Source organism: Bemisia tabaci, chromosome 2 (assembly GCF_918797505.1).
Source record: "Bemisia tabaci chromosome 2, PGI_BMITA_v3".
In the NCBI taxonomy this organism is placed as follows: Eukaryota; Metazoa; Arthropoda; class Insecta; order Hemiptera; family Aleyrodidae; genus Bemisia; species Bemisia tabaci.
In genome coordinates, this window is record NC_092794.1 from 23,387,160 (window position 1) to 23,409,834 (window position 22,675).

Below are 22,675 nucleotides of genomic sequence, written 5' to 3' on the forward strand. Positions count from 1 at the left end.
CCTCTTCTTTCCTTACTTCTCCCTCATCTTCTTAATCTTCAACGTTTCACTCATACTCTCAATATTTCACATTATCTTTCAACTCATCTTTCCTCGTTTAGACCTTTTGCATCGATTCTCCTCTCCTTCAATCTCTCCTACCAAAATAAACCACTAGTGTAAAATAAATTACCTAAATAGAAAGAGTATGGACATATCGAAATATGGAGCTCATAGGGCCCAAAATGGCAACAAACATGAAAAATGAAAACATGAAAAATGTCATTGCCGATCTGCAGATTCCAATATGAAACCAAGATGGCCAAGAATGTTCTGAATAAGCGTTCTTCCGCAAAAATGGGTAAATTTATGCAAAAATTAAGCCGAATACGTGCTTAGTAAACGACGGGTCATAACAATTCCGTGGAAAATCACTCTGGATGATTTGAATTCATAGGTTGGCTGCTTTTTGGGGCCTAAAAGCTCCATGACCAAACCTCAAAACCACCGACATATCCGTACCCTCCCTATGTAGTGTAAAATGTGCCATAGGTTCTACCCTGCGTTTTTATGCATCAATAACAACCGCCATAGTAAATATCAAGAGCGTAATTTTTTGTTTGTGGGAGTCCGTTATATGCGCTACTTTTTGCACATACAGCTTTGTTGCTTCAGGGACGACGGCGAGAGAGTCTCAGTCCCTGGGCGGGACCCACTTAGAAATCGGAGAAGACGCGGGCAATCATCATTAGACGGTGGATGTTTACTCGCCCCGCTTTATTTTCCGGGCCGTAACCCGCAACACTCCTCCGGAGAACCCCAGTCGTGAACATGGCGATATCGAGGGGGGCGAAAGGGGGAAGGGTTGGAGGGGAGGGGCGCAGGACGGGAGCCACGTACATTGTGTTCGTAGCGTGAAATGGATGTTCGAATGAGGTTCCACTCCCGAGATTTGCGGCGAGAGCGCGTGTCTCGTGTCCGTCTGTGCCCCAGCCCCGGGTCAACGCGGGGCACACTGGCTCCAACCCTGATTCTCAACGGAAAAGCCCACGGATTTCGCCGGAATCAACCTGGCTCCAATGGAGTTATTGCATGTGTGAGGAATTTGCGATTTTACTACTGATTCTTATGTAAAAGTTCGCGAGAAACACGACGATGCCACTGGTTTTCTCTGAAGTCAACTCCCAAGCTCAAAAAAAGCTCTCAAGGTGAGGCCAAAATGGAGGGGATATCCCATCCTGAGAGTCCACCTCTACATCAAGACAAACTCTCCATGCAAAGATAGGGAGTAAATATATTAGCAGGGTTGCCGTGTCTTCAGTTACTGTGGAGTCCCGAAATAAAGTGGCAGCCCTGTCAATGTATTTGATCCCTATCTTTGCATGGAGAGTTTGTCTTGATGTAGAAGTGGACTCTCAGGATAGCGTGGGATATCCCCTCCATTTTGGCCGCAACTTGAGAGTTTTTTTGAGCTTGGGAGTTAATTTCAGAGAAAACCAGTGGCACCATCGTATTGCTTGCGAACTTTTACATAAAAATCAGTAGTAAAATCGCAAATTCCTTACACATGCAAAATCTCCATTCACGTGGCCAGATTCCTTTAGAATTCCTTTATAAGGAGAGCATGGACAACTTGATGAATGTAGCTCTTGGGACCCAAAAGGGTGACGACGTGTAAAACGAAAATCACTAGAAAAGTGCTGCTGCCAACCTATGCATATGAAGATTGATTAATATGGTCGACAGCGCATTTTAAACAAGCGTCTTTGAGGATTAAAACTTTGAAACTGAGAAAATTTGTGCGAAATCATTGTTTTATACGTGCTTTTATAATTTATGAAACGACGGGTAGTTAGAATTTTGAAAATAAATACCGTTGGATAGTTCAAGTTCATAGGTTGGCTGGCATTTTGGGCCCCAAGAGCTACGTGATCTGATCAAACCTTACTCTTCAAATTTGCGAGGTGTCCATACTCTCCCTATAAAGGTACTTTAGAATCCCTTTTGGAGATTATTTTTTCTCAATGGAGAACGAAACAAGACACGGATCGCATTCAGAAAAAAGGAACCAAGAACATTCCAATGATACTAGAATTTTTCAACCTACATTCTTTGCATTAAAATTACTGTAATCGCGCAAAAAATTAAATTGACCAAGGTAATTTTCGTCTTGAATTTATAGTTTATTGGGAGTAAGGAAAAAGTGTTTAGATGATCAGTTTATATTTGCAGGGTAAAATTATTTGTACAATCTTAGCGACATTGGAATGCTTTTGGCTCTTTTTTGCAAATGGCAATACAACCGAACAACACATGCATCGCATTTAGCAAAAAGGAACCAGGGCGATTACAGTATTGTAAAAATATTGCTTCTTCATAATTGGATTGAATTTTGCAACAAGAAACCAGGAGTATATTCCAATGTTGCTAAGATTGTGCGACTTAGTTTACCTTGCAAATATGAACTGGACTGAGTTAAGCGGAAAGGAACCAACCCACATTTTGGAAAAAATTGAGTTATGAGTGGTTTTTAACTCAACTACTGCTCTACTATCCATCGTCAAAAATTCAAAGTTTTTGTTGGAGCAAATTTTGCAGAAATTGAACTTGAAATTTATCTTTTACATTGAGTCTTACGCAGGACCTGCACTTTAAACCTATTTTTCTCGGTTCGATCCCGATGTGGCTTGGTTCCTTTCTGTTTAACTCCGTCCAACTGATCATCTAAACAAGTTTTACCTTTACTCCCAATAAACCACAATTTTAAGACACAATAGCCACTGTGAATTTAACTTTTTGCTTGATTTCAGTACTTTTATATGCAAGGAATGTAAGTAGCACAATTTAAGCAAAATTGTATTGCTGTTGCCTCCTTTTGGAAAGCAAGAGTCGCCAAAAGGAACTGATTCCTTGGCTCTTTCGTAAAGCAAAAATTTGAAAAAAAATGTTGAACAAATGATGAATGATTCAGCACTCCTCTACCATTCTTGCTATCTGTAAAAGAACCTATTTGCATATGAACATTAACGACATGGTGTTGTTTTTAAAGTTCGTCGTAAAAGTTAGTTCCTTTATGCTTAATACATTCCAAATTTCTTCACTTTTTTTTGACTTTTCATGGATGTAGCGCATATGGTAATGCTTTTGTCGGGAAACTTTCACGCTACATCCTCCGCAATTCAGGAGGGTAATGCAAAATTCAAGAGTTCGGAGTCAAAGTCAGCTTTTTACGACCGCGCGAATGATCCATGATATAAAAACACAATCCGAGAGAAAACTTCCCAACTTTTTTTCCTTATTGAGAAAAAAATTACGAAAATCTTAGCCCGAATACTGTGGATCCTCGCAATTCGCAGAAGAAGCAAAACCGAGCAACTACAAGACCTCCTAAAAGTCCTCGTCCTTTCTTGCCCTTTTCTGATTTTTCCTTGTTATCAACTTGATTTGCATGACGATATTACAATATACCTTATATATGATTAGGTACTTCATTTTATTTTTATAATTTTTTCTTTACGAAATTATTTCTTAATTTTGAAAACATTTATATTTTTAAAACGTGACAAATATTTGTAAAACCTTTTCCAAGCGACAATAATCTCAATGAGCCGCAGTTGTGCCGACAGAAACTGCAAAAATGAATATAAGAGTGAAAAAAACCAAGAAGCACGCAATCTTCAGTTTTAACCCATTTGTACATCGATCCTTTAGAGACAAATGCGTCAAATTTTGAGCGTTTGGTTGCGCGTACACCTCGCTGAAGCACAATAAAAGCACAAAATGTAAGGGAAAAAATTAAAGTGCTTTGGTAATCATTAAATTTGACACGGAACCACCAATATTTAAAACACATACATTATATTGTTATTCTCCTTTGATAAATTGATACATATTTTTTTCCCCCATCAATTTAATTGAGAATAATCAATGCAGAGTGTGCAAGCATTTCAAAATCATGAGTCAAAAAACGCTGACTATGCGAGTATAAATATTAAAGCCGAACAGAGCGGAGCGGCGTGCTGCCAGCGCGAGAGGCTCACTGGCGCCTACAAACCTAAGTGGATACTTAACGCATTGTACAATGCTTGAAGTATCCACTAAGGTTTGTAGGCGCCAATGCGCGTTTTGCGCTGGCCGCCCGCCCGCCGTGCGGCGGCGCCTGAAGCAACTATTTCACAACAAAGGTGTTGCACAGTATTATACAAAATTGAACGTATCAAGAATGACAGGCATCCTTGAAAGTACAGATCTCTCCTCGCAAAATAAATCAAGATACTTATCGTACACAGGAAAAATCTAAGAGCCTTTAGCTGAGGCAAATATAGAGGTTTATCCGGTTCAGGTATAACAAGGTGGGAATTTCTTGAAAGATAATTAAGTCCTGTTACACCAAAGAGGTGTACAGAGTTTTAGTAAATTTTGTCTCATGGAATTGACGCTCCCTCATTTTTACCAAAACTCTCAACTACATATTATTCTCCCTTGGACCAAAAATACGAAACAAAAAAACAAGCAAACCCTCATTCTTCCAAGACATTACACATTTTCATCCAAAAACGTTGTGAGCAACTGTCGTTTGTCTTTACATGTGGGGCAATTAACTTTGGGTCTCAACTGGCACGTGGACCAAAACTCCCGTGCCGAAAAAACACGTGGACGTAAATTACTGGAAAAAACAGGTGCGTGGACAAAAAATCGTTGACGACTTGTCCTATAACAGAGGAGAGAAGAAGGGGGGTCGCCTAAATTTAGTACTTACTCAGGAAGAAATTTACTCAAACTGCATATTAGATGCTTTAAAATCTCGGAAATTTTTGAAAGGAGCCCCCCAGACCCCCCTTGCGCTCCCCTCGTTCGGGGTGTCCCGATTCGCCGATGAAGAAAATGCATGCAATTCTTGTGGGAGAACCCAGTTTTAGGCCCGCGAAAGAGGCTTAAAGTATCCATGAGCTAGATCAAGACTAGACGCAATTTTTAAGCCTCCAACTTGTTATTCCCGAAATCACAAGACGTTACTGACTCCATTCATTTGCCAGTGCTCCGCGGGATTATGTACTCGGGAATGATCCGTTCACACGGGAACAGAAAGCCATCGCTTAAGGCCCATTTAATCAATTTTAAGGCTTACTTCAAACGGTGGCACGACGCCAATTTACATGATAACGCGTTCCAAAAATGTGCCACGGCTGACAACAAAAGTGTTTTCTTTGTTGTGACAAATGCGTCGGGTCCGAAGCTCAGCTCCGACTAACTTTCGGCCTTGTTTCAAGTTCGGAGGGAGAAATTCCACGATCCCTCTTACTTAGAAGCGAATATTCCCGAATCATCCCTCGATTTGGAGCCGGGGCTTCGCTGCCACCCTCCCACCATCGCAGTTCAGAAAGCGTTGGCTCCAGACGATAGAACCAATATCTTAGAGTTGGCTTTAAGATTCTGTTTGACAAAATACATCGCGTTTCATCTCCGAGCCAAACCAGCGACAAATATTTGCAGCTACCCTCTTTTCTTCCGCTCTGTTTTTTTGTCCAAGTGACGACTAATTAGATCGCGTCGACGCCGAGAAAACTGGACAGTCTACACTGCGAGGAAAACTGGAGCGTTCAATATCATTGTTCCAATTTTCGTATTCGATTGCTCAAAGCGTGCTATCTCTTCAAGTAACTTAATGTGTCTTCATAAGTGAGAGATGAAACTATGGTAATAAATATGGTATAAATATGGTAATAATAAAACTGGAGCGTTCAATATCATTGTTCCAATTTTTGTATTCGATTGCTCAAAGCGTGCTATCTCTTTAAGTAACTTAATGTGTCTTCATAAGTGAGAGATGAAACTATGGTAATTATTTTTGTACGGATTCAGTACAGCCACTTTGAAAAATAAGTTGATCGCATAGAGGGGGGGAAGAAAAAAAATCAGCCTCCCTTTCCTTTCTTTCTCCTTCAAAAATTTTTCAGAAATGTTTTTTTTTACAATTTTTACATGAGCAAATCAGATGGTAAAAATTTCTGTAGAATTGCACTTCCTTATCACTCTGTCTAGTATCGCGCAAAACTGTGCAATTGTGTATAATAATGAAATTAAAGTACCTCTGTACAGCTTTTTTCTGTACTTCTTTTCGTACGGCTTTTGAGTTTACGGTAAAACAGTAAGGTATCCTTGAAATTCCATTATTCATTGCAGATACTTTATTAGAACATCAACGATTCTTACTTCCATCGCAATTAAACTGCCAACATAAGATGTAAAAACTTTGATTCAAAGGAGACAACTTCACTCTGGGTCACCGAGAAGTAGGTTATGAAGCATCAGTCTGCTGCTGACAAACCAAAAATCAAATATCACAGTGCGTATTATAATTTTCTTAATAAATTGTTTTATAATTTTTTTTTTTTTTTTTTTTTTTTTTTTTTTAGGGATAAGCTTACGATATTTCAATCCTAATTTTTGCAACACAGAGCTGGTGATAACCTCAGGCAATATACTACTAAGACCGGTGACGTGGCGTGCTTTGCGATACATCGATTTGTCTGTCATTCAAACCTATCAAAAAGGATTGATAAATAGGGTCTTCCCCCAACGAACACCCTAATAATCGATTATTTACCATAGCTTCAAATGGGGTAATATCGATAATCGATCATTGACACCTCGCCACTGACTAAGACATACATTAACTTCGCACAGCAGAGAAATGGTAATCATGTTAAGCCCTGGCAGATGTTATGAGTCAAAATCATTACTATAAGCTCTCGGAGGTCTTTTAATTTTATTGTTTGCCCGTTTTACCGTTCCGCTGGGCCAATTTCCCTAATTTTTGCGACTATCGACAGGCAAGAGTTTGGAGAGATTCTGGATCCAGGTTTTTTTAAAATACATGATATGGTTGTGAAATCTTGCATTGGAAGAATGTAAAAGTTCATTTTTCATGATAATGTAGCATCGCGTCCATGATATTGGACTCCATGCTCACCCTTGATATACTTGCCTGCTCATCTCGTCCAAGATCTTGAACTCTATGGTCATTGCCAAACTATTCACTTCTTTGCTTGAGCATGGAGTCCAATAGCAAGTGGACCTTTCTTAGTTTTAAAGTTCATCATGATAGAAAATCTATTTATCTAAAAAAAATTTTATCTAATCTAACTTAACCTAACCTAACCAATGCACAATATTTTACGAAAATACATTTTTTCGTCTTTATTTCACAAAAATTGTCTTAGTAAATTTTGGACCATATGCTCGTGTGTTGTCAGAAAATTCTTGCATCCCACAATTTTGAACGCTATGCTCGCTTCGATTTTTCTAAAAAATTATCCCTCATTAAAGTGATCATGGAGTCCAATATCATGGACGCGATGCTACATTATCTTTTTTGTCACCGTTCCTTTTAAAGATCTGCAGGGCCGATTTTCGTGATTTTTGCGGCTATCGATAGAAGATAGTAACTCACTGGAGTCCACGACGCAGGCCTTGGAGGGCGGGTTTAGGTCGCGTAGTGGCCAAGGACCGTATAGCCTATTAGTTTACTATACTTTTATACAAACACTATGAAATGCAGAATAAATCAATCAATTAGAAAAAGCGTCCGAGAATAATATTGGAAACCTGTAGCGCGTTTTTGCGAGACAGGACTTTCCTGTAAAGGCTGCCCTCCCAAAAAGCTCTTCAATTGCCGAAAAGGGAGCCGAAGCTTTTGAACGTTGCACCTTGCGAAGGGAACAACTGAAGCGGAGGTTCATCACAGTTGGCGAAGGATGCAGCGTCGGGAAAGGGAGGGGAGGGGCGCGAAACGAATTGATCCCTCGAGCCAAAGAGCGTTTGAAACGGAGGAAACACTAATACGGAGACAGCGGAGCATTGAATATAATTGAACGAACCCACTGGGCCCAATCAACGCCTTCTCACTTTTGTCTCTTAAGTTAATACTTGCGTATCATCGCGCCCTCCTGAGTCAGGAATACTTTTAAAGTACCGTGAACTCTGTCGGAATGTTCTTGATGGCAATGTCGTTTCCACAAAAACCTTTTTTAAATGATTTTCTTTACCATTTTTGTGACAATACAGGGTGATCCAGGGTTAAACGGCCGGACTGCATGAGCTTGTTCTACGGGTCAAAATAGACTTGTTTCTCGTAAAAAGTTTTTTTTTTTTTTTTTTTTTTTTTTTTCCAAAAGTGCCCCCAGTCGGAGCTACGGCCTTCTCAAAAATTTTCGGGGATAAAATCGTTCTTCCTGAATAATGGCAACAGTTGTGAACCAAATCTCATGGAAATTGATACTCCCCTGTACTTTTATGTCGTTTATAATTAATTAATACTCTACAATGAGAGTAAACAGAACGTTTCGGTGCGATCTTAAAGTTATGGCCTACTTTTTGTCCTGCGATTCTCATTTGGAGAATATTGCGTGAACCAAGTCTATATTGATGAATGATGGAGGGATAAGCCATCATTGCACCATGTCTTTTTACCGATGGTTACTTTGATTTTTCGGTAAATGGGAAATTCGAAACGTCCAACAAAAAAAAAACCCTGATTGCTTACCCGCGAGTTAAATGTGGACACTTTTAATATGTGGACCATTTTCTATGAGACATTGTTATGAGAATACACCATCTGAGGTGCGTAACCTTTTGCCTTAGTGGTCCGTTTTTCCGACCAGAGGCGGATCCAGCAATTTGGCAACACCGGATTCCCTGTATTCAAACCCATGTTAAATAATCGATTCTTGTCGGAGCACCTAGTCCCTCGAAGAATCGATACATCTCCATAGGTTTAAATGGAGAAAAAAAATGCTGCCAATTCGCTGGATCCACTAATGGTCCTGACATTTTCTTGATTTCAACGGCAGTTCTCTGGTTCCCAGTTTCCTCTGGCACTCTCTCTTTCCTGGGCATTTGAAGATGCTACCTCCTGCAACTTCTCCTCGTTTTCTAGCTGGTCGTACGCCCAGCATACCAGCCAATGCCCAACCTTGAGAGCCAACCTCAAATTATCTCAACCCTATATTAAATCAATAGATGAAGAGAAGCTATTTAATAACTATTAGCAATAGAGAAGGAGAGGTTAGGTTAGGCTCCCCTGAGCTGGCAACGCTGCTTTCATTAAAATGTATGTAAAACAATCGATATTTACAGAGGCAGGCTGCCTCGGTCATAATCGATTATTTATGATGGATTCCAATGGCGGAAAAAACAGTGTTACCAACTCGGGGGAGATTCGCCACTGGGTGAGAATCGGTTATAGACATAAATAATTACCGCCAACCACTAGCTTGTGCCCCCGGAGGTATTGGTGCTGGTGGAAGTATGCGACCGACCCCGGGGGAGAGGAGGGGGGGGGGTCGATGCCGTGGCCAAGTGAAACCGAGGGGAATAATTAATTGATTTCACGCCGCGCCAACCCCAAGACACTCGGTCACCCTATAAAATAAGCCAAAACTTTCGGAACTTGTTACCTGCCAAACGGGCTCTGTTTTTCTTCGCTTAATTAGCCCATTCCATGTAAGTTTTGTCGATTAACAATTATTGAAGTTCATCATCTCGAAGTTTCCGTTTCCAATCTAGCTCCGTTGCCAAAGTCATCTTGGGACGCTTTTAATAGTGCTTTTGCGCCCAGAGAAGACTCACAGGATTTCAATCGACGTTATAGGGGGATTTTCATCTACAACGGATGTAGGCAAATGGTATCGAGTCAATTTTCTTTAGATTCTAGGACAATTTTATCAAAATTCTACTCTGTCAAAGGCGTTTCCTTTTTCATTGGTTTTCAAAAAAAGATGAGAAAAATGCAAGAATACATTATACCAGTCTATTTTTATGTAATAGCATTTTTCCTCAACTAGTCAAAATCGAGATTTCCATAGACCAAATGAGTTCTAGAATCAGAAGATGTAACTTTGCAGAAATTAAAAAACTGAACCTCAAAAATAGGCATTTTAAAGGGCTTGGACAAAAATAGATAGCAAATGAGCCTCAAATTTAGGTATTTATAAAGCTTATTAAAATGATGTCTTCGATGAATTGACTCCAAGAACCTAATTTGTACTGATAGCCTTTTAAATAAGAGCAACTTCTCGTGTTCGACACCTTTAGCTACAGTCATATAGTCATAGCTAGGTCTCAGTTGGAATGAGTGCAATCAGGAGCAGATTTATCACTAGTTGACGAAAGAAAGAAAGTAAAAAGTACGATTTGAAATTAGTTACATTTGACGAAAAAAATCTATCTGCATTGAAAAGTTTGAAAAAGAGGAAGTTCCATGTGGAATAGTCGAAGAATATTCACAAGTAAAAATACAAAATTACGCATCCAAAAAAAGAAAGCTGAGATCAACCTAAGCGACGAATATAGCGAGAAGCAAGCAAAGGCGACCCAAGGTTCCATTAAAATCGAAGAGACTTGGTGGTTTTATATAGATGGACTTATTGTGCGGAATATACTTTCCACTTGGAGCAGCACTACGCGAAGCAAGTCCTTCAACATGAGAACTTGACGACAAACTTTCTGTCCGTTCCAAGTTGAATCATGTTTTCACCGCTCATGCCTCCGTTTATGAAAGCCCTTGGGCAGGAAAGTGACCCTGCTCCGTTTTCTGCATTATAATCCTAAAATCAGGTCCTTCTTTGAAACAGTCTTCCTTTAACTCCTCAATTGGAGATGGATTTTTCAGTATGGGTAGATGCGTCCAACTGCACTGAGCAAAATTTCCTTGACTACCCGGCTGGATTCAAATTAGAGGAATAGGCCATGACTGTCAATTGGACGGAGTGAAACAGGAAGGAACCAAGTCACATCGGGATGGAACCGAGAAAAAGGGGTTTAAAGTTTGGCTCCTGCATAAGACTCAATGTAAAAGATAAACTTCAAGTTCAATTTCTGCTAACGTTGCTCCAAAAAAAGCTTTGAATTTTTGGCGATAGATAGTAGAGTAGTGGTTGAGTTCAAAACCACTCATGACTCAATTTTTTCCAAAATGTGGGTTGGTTCCTTTCTGCTTAACTCAGTCCAATTATATTGTCACCGTGCGCGGTTGTTAAAGCTCAGTTGTTGTTTTTGTCGTACAGAAGACGGTTACTTCGGAAGAGTTGTTGCTTTTCGAGGTTTATAGTGAAACTACACCCATCCGCTTTTTGACCCTCCTCCGGAGTTGGGTCGAGAAATTTTGGATACGGTTCAGACACCAGTTTCTAACGAGTTCAACGGACTAGTGGATTTGGTTGAAAAAAATGTTCCCCGTTGAGATTTGGTCGGAAAAATCGACTAAATCCACTGGCAGAAATTCGCCTTAGGAGCTGACTTCAGTAATTTCCGTCGCACGAATCGTGTTTTACGTGAGATTTGCGTCAAGCTACATGTCTCAGAATTCCTAAATTCTATAGAGTACATAGAGTCGTATTGTGAATAGGAGAGCTGGCGCCACTTTTAAGCATTTTCCAGGACCCCCATTCCGAGACTCCTGGGTGACGCCGGGTCACATTTTTGACGTATAATCGATTGTTTTCGATACACGTTGACCCGGCCATCTAACGTAAACAAAGAGGATAGGAATTACTACGTATTCTACATCGCCATTTTAGATCGAAAATGTTTCGAAAAAGTGACCCAAGCCCAGCACACACCGGACTCGGAACTCGTCAACTAGAACATGGCGCCAGCACTCCCATTTACATTACGACTCCATGTGCTCTTTGCTAAATTCATACTTTATCGACTGTTAATGGAGATGTTGCATGTGTGAGGGATTTGCGATTTGACTGTTGTTTCTTATGTAAAAGTTCGCCAGAAACACGATGGTGCCACTTGTTTTCTCTGAAATCAACTTCCAAGCTCAAAAAAAGCTCTCAAGTTGAGGCCAAAATGGAGGGGATATCTCGCCCTACCCTGAGAGTCCACCTCTACATCAAAACAAACTCTCCATGCAAAGATAGGGAGCAAATACATTGACAGGGCTGCCATCTTATTTGGGGACTATTGAACTGAAATCATGGTAACCCTGTCAATGTATTTGCTCCCTATCTTTGCATGGAGAGTTTGTCTTGATGTAGACGTGGACTCTCAGGATAGCGTGGGATATCCCCTCCATTTTAGCCTCAATTTGAGAGCTTTTTTTAAGCTTGGGAGTTGATTTCAGAGAAAACCAGTAGCACCATCGTGTTTCTCGCGAACTTTTACATCAGAATCAATGGTCAAATCGCAAATCCCTCACACATGCAACATCTCCATTAAAAAACCTAATTTTTTTCAGTGTGGCAACTGTGTACAGAAGTTAGGTGACTACTGCGAGGAAGGACTCAATTAAGAGAGCGTCATAATTTAAGCGAGTCACGTTAATGTTAAGACAGCAAAAACTTGTGAGTGACGTGAGTTGTGACTCGTGGCCTGGATTCGGTAGCTCGGGGATCGGGATGCCGGTGTTCGGGTGTTGGTTTCGGTGTCGGTGCACGCAGAACCTGCGTGAGAGGAACTTCAACTTCCGAGAAATGTGTGTTCTAATCATACTCGGGGCCAACAACTTTCACCTCGACACCCCCGTTAAAATTTCGCCTGTTGCACACACTCGGAAACCCTCCGTCTCCCGCACGCGGAAATTATATTTCTAGATCCACTCGTCAACTTTCGGGACCTCATCCGTGGTAGGTAGTCCTCCAACCTCTCCACCATACTTCAACCTTACTTTAAACATACTCAGGTTTTTCGGACCCGAGGTTCTCTTTATTTCTAGAGAGATTGATGGGTAACACATGACAATTTTTTTCTCAAAAACACCGCAAAGTTCGATCTGGAATTTTATTTTTTCGTGGCACCAAGTATCACATTTCAAGGTGAGGAAGCGAACTTCCCAGGTCTAACTGATCAGTATGTTCGAGAAAAAAGTATGTCATGTGTTACCTATCAATCAGTTCAGAAAAATCTGCAGAGTCGATTTCTGAAATCTCCGACGCATAAATTTTTCCTTGGTTTCGAGATATTTTCGACGAAAAATGAACCCCGGGTTATTTTCAGGTTGGCCAAAAGTTTAGAATTTTAAAATTCCCTGACATTCCCAGACTTTTCCGTGATATTCATGAGAAATTCCCTATGACTATTTGACTCAAGAAAAATTGCAATGTGCGCTTGCTCAAGAGGCAGACAGCAGGGAAACCAAAGTTTGGAAATTAAAAGCCCTTACTTTCCCATAATTGTACCAAACTTACATTTCCCATCTCTACATGAAGTAATTGAATCAGTGAGAATGGAAACACACCAACTCGGAAAAATTAAAATATTCAAGGGACACAAATACTCGTAGCTCACTTGAAACGCACTAGATGAAATTACTACAACCGTTTCAGCAACATGAACGACGCAGTCCGCATTCGGATTAAAATTCACTGACTTTCTGTTACATTTCCCTGATTTTTCTCGGTCGTTACGACTTTCCCGATAATTTACGGTTTTCCAGACTTTTGGCCACCCTGTATTTTCCATAAGGGCCCCAGAAATTAGGCACCAGGCGGCTCAACCAATCAGAGACGACTCGTAAAAGCAGTAGGTGCCACTCGGCCCGCAATGAAAAATGCTGCTCTTGTTTTTTCTCTTTGTGAAAAAAACCGCTCGAACTTTTAATGTCCCACATTCAGGGCACTAGAATCCCGAACCAGAGTGGAACTCCACGCCCGGCGCTCGCTCGAAAATGAACTGAACTCGTTCTTTCCCGCGCGGAGATTAAGGTCCCATTTCCCGCGGGCGGTCACACGTAGTTTGAATTTGAATTCGGATAGTTTATCGCGGTGACCTTTCCGCGCCGCGACGAGGGAGATAACGGCAATTATTCATGATTAATATGCGTATTTTTCGGGAGCACGTTCCAAGTCACCCGACGACGAAGCGTAATGAATAAATGAGCCGCGAATTGAATTAGAAATGGCACGAGCAACCCCCCCCCCTCCCACTCCCCCGCCCCCGCCCCCGGATTAATCCCGTGCATTAGAAGGCGGCGTGAGCGAGCGGACCGCATGTTTGCTCGAATACGTCCGAGAGGTAAACTTATTTACTCGGAGCCCGTGGGAGGGAGGGGGTGAAAGGGGGTGAAAGGGGGTGAAAGGGGGTGAAAGGGGGGTGGGGGTGGGATTCCGCGATAGCCCCAGTCCCGGCCCCGGCTCGGGAATCAAATTTGAAACCCCAACAAACCGTGTTTACAGATTCCCAGTATTGGCGGCCTCGCTCCGGCTCCCGTTCGGCAAATCAAGAAGTTAAACCAATCCAGTTATCGCGCCCGATAACGCGATCCCATCCTCACTTTTATTTCAATAAAATCTTTGTCATTCTTTCCGATCCGCGCTCCTGGTCGCGCGTCACGGAGTGCGACGCGAGCCGCCCGCGTGCCTCCGTCGATGGCGACCGGAGTGACCTTCGACGCGTTTTTAACGTAAAATGAGGGGCTTCGAGGACGAGGTGTGGATTACGTAGCATGGTGTCAACGATTACGGTGTCAACAAACAGTTTTTCTAAGTTTTTGCTGACACCATGATCATCCAAAAAAAAATTCTGATTCTTATTAAATATGATCACGGTGTCAACGATCACGACGACGACGAAACTTAAAACTTCCCTCTATAATATCTTTCAAATTTCAAGTCTTAGTTTTTCTTGTGTTATTTACTCAGACCTAACCTAACCTAATCTAATCTAACCTAACCTAACCGACATTCACAGAACTTAACTTTCCCTGACCTTACCCTCCCTAACTTCACCTAATCTAACCGACATGTCCTAATCTAAACTAACCTAATCTAACTCTACGTGACCCAAACCTCTCTTGTACACTAAACTTTCTAATTTTACTCATAAGGAAGATATTTTTCTGTTTGTTGACACCATGCTCAGGGCCCATTTTTACGTTTTACTGCCTGAGCACAACGTCAAGAATCGTTGACTTCATGATCAGATTTTGGGTTTGTTGAAACCATGATCGTTGACACCATGCAATGTCACGAGGTGCATGAATGCAGTTTTTGAAAAGTTAGATATTACTGATTTCAAGTAAAACTTGTCTTAACGCATATCCTGTGTAAAATTCGCTTCCATTTCCAATTTTTAAGCATCAAACAGTCAGTTTGAAACGAGACGCGCAGCGAATAAAAAAATCAAGAGCGCCTTCAAATTTTTACCCGCAACACATATATCCATCGCGCTCGAATAGTTGCATCACGGCGCCGTCAGTAAAACGTGTTTCTGTGACCATCTACTTAAGTATTTCCTGAAAACTCTCTTGTGAATACCCGTAGTTTTTTTCGACAAATCGACGGTGGAACTCCCAAATGACGTACATCGTTTGCGGTATTTTAAAATCTCCACTTCTCTCCTAATTTCATAATGGAAAATAAAACTCAATGAAATGAGAAAATATACCGAGACACGCATGTTTTTTTTTTCATTTTTTGTTTTTTTGTTTTTTTTTGGTTTGGTATTTTTCTTTTAGTTTAATTTTGTCATATCATTCATAGTAACACGCGATATACGTCTCTCTAGTTAGAAAAAATCAACCCGTTATTGAAATTTTTAAAAACAGTCAATGGCTTTTACAGCAAATATGATTTCAATTCCCATAGAGAAAGATGCACAAGTCCTTCAATTGAGGGGCTTAGAAGACAAGGCACATAAGTGCAGTTATAGAAAAAAATTGTGATATTAATTATTTCGAGTAAAACTAGTCGTTAAAACTAGAGGTTATGAGAATATATTAAAAAGGGGATTAAGGTCTGGAAGGGATATGAGTTCGAAGATTGCATGACAATCAAACTGGAAAAAGACACAAACTGCCGAAGACAGAAACTCTTCATTATATCTAAGTTGGCTCTTCAGCGCATTTGCATAATTTTGAGAAAAGTGGCAAAATAATGGGAGCACTATTACGATTGACCGCCACGCGACCGATTACAGAGCTAAGTCCAGCTTATCGATCCGTCCTTAAAGTTGAACAATCGCAATATTGTCGTGCGAGGAAATAGCGCCTTAAGAGCGTTAGATGTTGCCAAACTTCTTAATAAATTTTTATTAGGAGACATGATAAATAAACATCAGAGAAATTTACCTCTAGTTTTGCTCATCGTATTTGCAAAAAACCTCTGAGAAAGTGCACCGTTTTTAGAGAACTGACGAGCAGATGGAATCGTACCCATAGTTAAAGTAAAGCTTCGTCATGAGAAAAGTATATTCTAATATTTAGCTTTAAGCTGGTTTTGGCAATTCAACGATGCAAAAATTACATTTTCACGATACATACAGCCATATCTCAATCGTAAGAAAGCAACACTTTCAATGCTGTGGCATAAAAACACTTTTGAACCCGAATTAATAATTTCACCAAGAGTTTGCATAATGGTAAGATTTCATTTTAGTTGTATATCCACAAAATCCTTGGAAATTTGGAAATATACTGTTTACTAATAATATTGTAATAACTATAATATACTAATTGGTGTTTTATCACCCGATATTTGGCTATGCCTAAAGGCTCATATGACGTTTTTCCTCGGTAAGGCAGTAAAGCAGTTTAAAGTGTGAAGTTCAATAAAGGATGCCCAAGAGAAAACTACTCCGAATTCCAATTCGCCATGTTGAGGATACGGAAGTACATACCGCACACGGGACCGAATCAATAGGATGAGTCGGACAAAATTTGAAAATTTTGAAAGCTTATCTTTGCAAAAATATGGGACAAAAAAGTTCAAGAGTGATTCCACCGGTTTTTTCGTGAAGTTTCCTTTCAGAGACTCTCCTTGAAATCGGACTTGTGACGAAATTAACATCGAGATATGAACTTTCAGCCAAATAATTTCATGTCCGACCTCTTCTATTGGCTCGTTCCACCGTGCGCCGGGCTCGATGAAACTTCACGCTCTCGATCGGCACACAAATGAACTAAACCGCTTCGTTACTTATTCTTCAGTCCTCAAAAGATTTCCCCTAATCACATTTCTCCGGGACGCTCACAAGTAAATAATTTACGAGGAGACACTTGACAGGAATCGAAAGCTCATACGGCGAGGCGACCGGCGCGATCTGATTTCCTATTCAAATGACCAAAAAACCCCGCGACCGGCGGATAGGGGGGGAGAGGGGGGGCAACCACTCAGTCTGCCCTTCTCTGTCGTAGTGAGAGCCGTATGAGGAGGAGGGGGAGGGGCGGGGGGGCCGCTAAATAATTGACGGGACTGCGCCGCTTAATGATTGGATCAAAGGGCAGCAGGCCTGCCGTGCCGCGGGAAAACGGCGTAACTACATATAGGATTTCCGTTCCAGTTGAGTGGTTCTTCCTTAGCGGGGCGGGAGGTCTGGTCAAGCCCGACACGCGATAACGCCGTCGTAATTGCCCTCTTTTTGTTCGCCGTCCGCACCGCCCCCGCCCCCGCCCCGCCGCCGAGATTTTTCCATTAATTTAATCGTAAAAGTTCACAGTCTCTAAAACTACGGACAAAATGTTTCCAAAGTCGGTGTGATTGAGGGCATTAGTGTATGGGGGGTTGCCTGATATTAGGCGAAGCGTGTTTCCAGGAAGGAGTGATTTGTGCGTTTCCCATCGCGAAAATCGGCATATTTCAGAGAATTAGTGAGCTGCAGAGTTTCCAGATGTTTTGGAGAAGTTGCCCGGGCAAGTTTTAATCGTTGGCGGAATCATCAATTTGGGAACACCGGATTCCCTCCATTTAAACCTATGGAAATGTATCGATTCTTGGAGGGGCCAGGTGCTCCGACAAGAATCGATTATTCAACATAGGTTAAATGGACGGAATCCGGTGTTACCAAATTGCTGGATCCGCCTCTGGTTTTGATTTGGGTACCACCTGGGGAAAGGCCATGGAAACATCCCATGGTGGGTTGGCGCGGCGCTAAGGCGTGGACGAAGAGATCGTTACCTTCCGGCCAAGGTATCACAAGCGCCATGTGACATTTCAAAATTTCCGCCGCAATTTTATTCTTTTATAGGGAAATTGTTGGTCGAATCTGTTTGAAAATTTCACAGAATTTAATTGACAGCACAAAGAAAATTCAGTGACAGCTTCGTTGAACAATTTCTTTGTAAAAAACATGTCCAGCCCCGTGGAGCGCTTCGCGCCTGAAATCTTATGCGTTACGCGTTACTCTTATGCATTTATATGATTAAGATAGATAGTGTAGTTACAGATTCACTGAAAAAATTAAATTTCTGATTTAACAATTCAATTGCTAAATCAAGTGACTGCAATATTTCAACGCAGATTTCACAATAAAAAATGTTACTTTAACCACTACTAATGGAGAATTCGCACGCAATTTTTTTATTGCTTCATCTGAAAGTGCCTAATGAGCTGAGTTCGCAATATTTTTCATAATTTTTTTCTGACATGGGAAATTGAGAAAAATTGATTTAAAAAGTGAGAAAATGCGCCGCCTTGTGACGTCATCTGGCGGCATTTTCCCATTTAAACACATGTTTTTAGCAGAATCGGTTATTTTGTCATATCTCCTCTAATAAAATTTATGAATCAAGGGTATCTTCGTGTTCAGTTCACTCAGAGGATTCCACTTAAACAGGAAATTCATCAAATTTCAGACCCTTGCAAATTCTCCAGTTGTAAAATCTACATTGAAATATTGCAGTCACTGTCTTTAGCAATTAAATTGTTGAATCAGCAATTTAATTTTTTCTGTATTCATAGCCGCTAAAATCAGCGTGTTTAAAAAAAATCGGTGTAAAATGATGGTTGCTTATCATTTGACTCATATTTCAATTCAAAGACATCAGTCTGTTCGAAAAGAATGGAAGTGCGTGTAGAAGGGATTGGGATTTTCTCACCTGAAAATGGGTGTGCCGAGGTCCTCGCGGATCCAGAGGACTAACATGACTTGATCGTCGTCGACCCTGCTGACGTGGGCCGCTTTATCCTCCTCGGGGATCTCCGTCGAGATATCGCACGGCAGATACCCCGGGTCGCCCTCCACGGCTTGCACGTCCACGATCGGCACTGGAAAAAGAAAAACAATTATTCATATCATATCAATTATAATTCTCGAGGCGGTCGATAAGAATTTCTAGTATGGATCGAGTCCGTAATGATTAGAGTCCCTTTATACTGAGAGTCAAGACAATGTGAATCCATTTCTGATTGGTTACCGTATTTTAGGCCTCCACAGTGTCACAAACGGGAATAAAGATTACATTTTCACCAATTGCAAAGATTATAATCTGGAATGGACCGAGGAATTACGGGTTCGACAAGGAAGAAACGGATTGAGAGAGGGAACGGAGAAAGGAATTCGAGAATGGGCCGATCAAAGATTACGAAAAACGCTCAATTTGTGTAATCTTTATTCCCATTTGTGACTCCATGAGGGGTGTTCTCTTGAATCTCAGTATAAAGGGACTCTAGTAAAGAAGAAGAAGTATAAGAAGCGTTCGTTTATAGAGGTGAAAAATGGTCCTTTATTCGACGGCGCACATCGAGTCAAAAGAAGGATCGGACAAAATTCGGAAACTTTAAACGCGTATAACACCGTTTATACAAAACTTTGAGGTTCTAAAAGTGGATCAATTGGTTTTCTCGTGAAATTTTCCACAGAACGCACCTCTTAAAATTTGAAATAGGACGAAATAAACATCAAAATTTGCAGTTTCAGTCAAAAATCTCCTGTCTGACCTCTCTCATTATTGACTCGATCCACTGTGCGGCGGTGGTGTGGCCGGGGGATGGCGGTTCAAGGAGTCTCTACTCCCCTACGACTAAAAAATTCTCCCAAAAAAGCAATTTGCGCACTGAAAATTGCGAATGTGAGAAAAACGAGGAAACTCGGTTTATTCGCTTCGTTGACAATCTTCGAATTCCAAAAATGTATGTTATTTTAGAAGGCTATTTTAAAATAAGACATGATTGATTATACCAGAGAAAACAAAGGGAAACAACCCCTCTACCACCAAAATAGAGATTGCGTTTACGTGATTTGGAAAATAATCGGTTCAATTTAAGCGTATGTAAAATAATCGATTCTTGGTAAGGCGGCTTATTGTCTCACCTAAAATCGATATTTTTAATGGAATCAAATGGAGGAAAAACAGTGATGCCAACTTGCAAAACCGTTTCTGGGCTAGGAACGACAGAACTGCCTCACAAAGGGAAAGAGCCACGTGGAAATTCGAATGTTGCCAAATTTTTTCTCAGATGTAATGTGATTTTTTTTTGATGACAAGTTGTCAAAAGTTGACCCGTTTTTTTAATTTGTAAAAAAATTCATTTACACTTTATTGTTTTACGCCTGAAAAGTTGAGGGAAGGGGATAATTTTCCTTACGATAAAATATATTACCGAGGGATAATTAGCAGGACTCAAATCTCAAATACTTATGCGGCGTTAATATCAGCGTGTCAGAGTCCACCAACTACAACATCAAGCTATAAGATCTCGAAAGTACTTAATTTTTTTTTAAAAAAAAATTTGCAAATTAATTTACACCAACAACTTTGAAGAAGTAATTTACTAATATGTCTACTCCAGGGTTAAGAGAAACATGTCTTCCATCCGCTGGAATAATCAATCTCGCTTTTTCAAAGCATTTATCTTTTTCTTTGAAACTTCCAGGGTAGTAATTTATAGCTTTAGCACATGCAGTCATTTTACAAGAACTGCTCTCCCAGCGGCGGCTCTTGCAGGTTGGCAACACTTTTTCCCTCCATTTAGATCCATTATAAATAACCGATTCTATGCAGGGAAGCCTGCCTCGATAAGTATCGTTTATTTTACATATATTTAAATGGAGGAAACTCGGCGTTGCCAACTTGTGAAAATCGCCACTTATCTCCCCGTTGTTTGCGTGGACCTTTTTAGCTTGTACGGTGACAATCTTTCAACAATCGTGTCGTTTTGCTTTGCTTACTGTGTCCCGCCGTCGCTGTCACCGCTTCGTTGCTCTAATTTTAATTAAAATCGAGTCCTTCCCTGACTGAGACTCAGCACTGCTGTCAAGGAAAGCTTCAGATCTTGCTCTTTCGTTTGCCCTCCATCCACTCCTCCAGCGGTGGCGTAGTGTGCTTTGCGATACATCGATTGATCGGACATTTAAACCTATGGAAAATTATCGATTAACAGGATGCTCGCAGGGAACACCTTAATAATCGATTGTTTACCACAGCTTCAAAAGCGGAAATATCGATGGATTGCGAAGCACGCCACGCCACTGTCCTCGAGTTCCACTCATTGTCGACTTCTCCATGTTTCTGCGAATGGGTCAACAGAGATCCTGTATGTTGGGAGAAGCGATCTTTCCAACGAAAACTTTCAAGCAAAGCATGGTGGACCATTATCAATCGTTTAAGGCGAATTTAAGTGATGTAAGGGCGAAATTAGCTACTATACGTTGCGGTGCTACAATCCGTATCTGGAAGAGGTAGTAATCATCGTCATCTACGAATGTATTTAAAAAACTGAGCAGTGATATTTATTCGCTTGATTAATGAAAAATGTGACATCTTTGTGAAGTTTTTTTGTGAATTGATTTCGAAAATTGGAGAAATGGGCGTGTTTTTCATTGGCATAGCGGGCAAGATAGAGAGATGTCGTCATGCTATCTCTGAGATTGATAGACACAGCGGTCGATAAAGAGAAAATAGAGCGATCTTATTGGTTGAACCGGATTGTTGTCTCAGACTGAGAAGTGATTTGATGAATTAAGTATGGGCCTCTCGTTATCTGCTCCTAGTTAGTCTATATAACTTACCTCATTTGTCCATTGCGACCATCTGCTTCCACCAATAGGATTCTCAATTTTCTCCACGCCCTCTTTGTCTAACACGCTTTGTCTGAATTCCGATAATCAGCCCGCTATACCCTTCAATGGACCTCTCTGTGAGGTTGGAGAGCTGCGCTTTTGTGTCGTGCGCCCTTACTGACAATGAGCGTGAGAGAAGTCAAAACGCCTTCAATATTTTGAGTATGCTTTACGGACATCCATCAAGCACGAATAGTTGCATGCATGTCGGTTGCAGGCGTTGCCATCGGTTTCGAGCGATCTCACGGATGGAAGGGAATGACTCGTCCTTTTTCTGTTCTATTTCATAATCAATTTTATTTATCAGCTCGCTGGTTTGCCTAAAGCAATTCAATTTTTTTTAGTGTGTTTTTCTAACCGTTGGCTTTTCGAAAGGCGCGAGATTTTTTAGGGCGCAACGGCAACAAGAGGAGAGAGTTCAGAAGGTACGCCTCTGTCTCGCTCAGTGGCGGGTCGATCTCCGACCCCAGGATGCGAGCGTGAAGCCCCCCCCCCCCCCCCCCCCCCGTCACCCTGGCCTCGGGCTCCTGGATGAATATGCGTGAAAGCGGAGCATGACGGAAAAGAGCTACGTTCCAGTCTGCTGTGTCTCCCGGCGACACGGCGCGATGCCACGTGCGCTCTGTGTCTTCAACCGCGGTGGCGATTTCGCAAGTTGGCAACACGGATTTTCCTCCGTTTATATCCATAAAAAATATCCATTAAATATATCGATTTTATGTGAGGCAAGCTGCCTTACTAAGAATCGATTGTTTTACATCCGTTTATACAGAGGAGAAACAGTGCAATCGACTTTCGAGAGTCGCTAATGGTAGTCACGCGTCTATTCTTCACAGAACTTTGGTTCTTTCAGCCAGTGGTGAGGCGTTAATGATCGGTTATCGATATTTCCCCGTTTGAAGCTGTGGTAAAG

The 22,675-nt window shown here is 41.2% G+C and overlaps 1 protein-coding gene across 3 annotated transcripts in view; it reads right to left on the reverse strand.

The window, feature by feature from the left end:
• Nucleotides 1–22,675, reverse strand: part of LOC109043697 (nephrin) — a 407,037-nt gene that overhangs the window by 218,054 nt on the left and 166,308 nt on the right. For all 3 annotated transcript variants that reach the window (XM_072296973.1, XM_072296974.1, XM_072296975.1), the window contains exon 2: nucleotides 18,800–18,968. In XM_072296973.1, coding sequence (XP_072153074.1) covers nucleotides 18,800–18,968 — 169 coding nt within the window. The remainder of the gene's footprint in view (nucleotides 1–18,799; nucleotides 18,969–22,675) is intronic.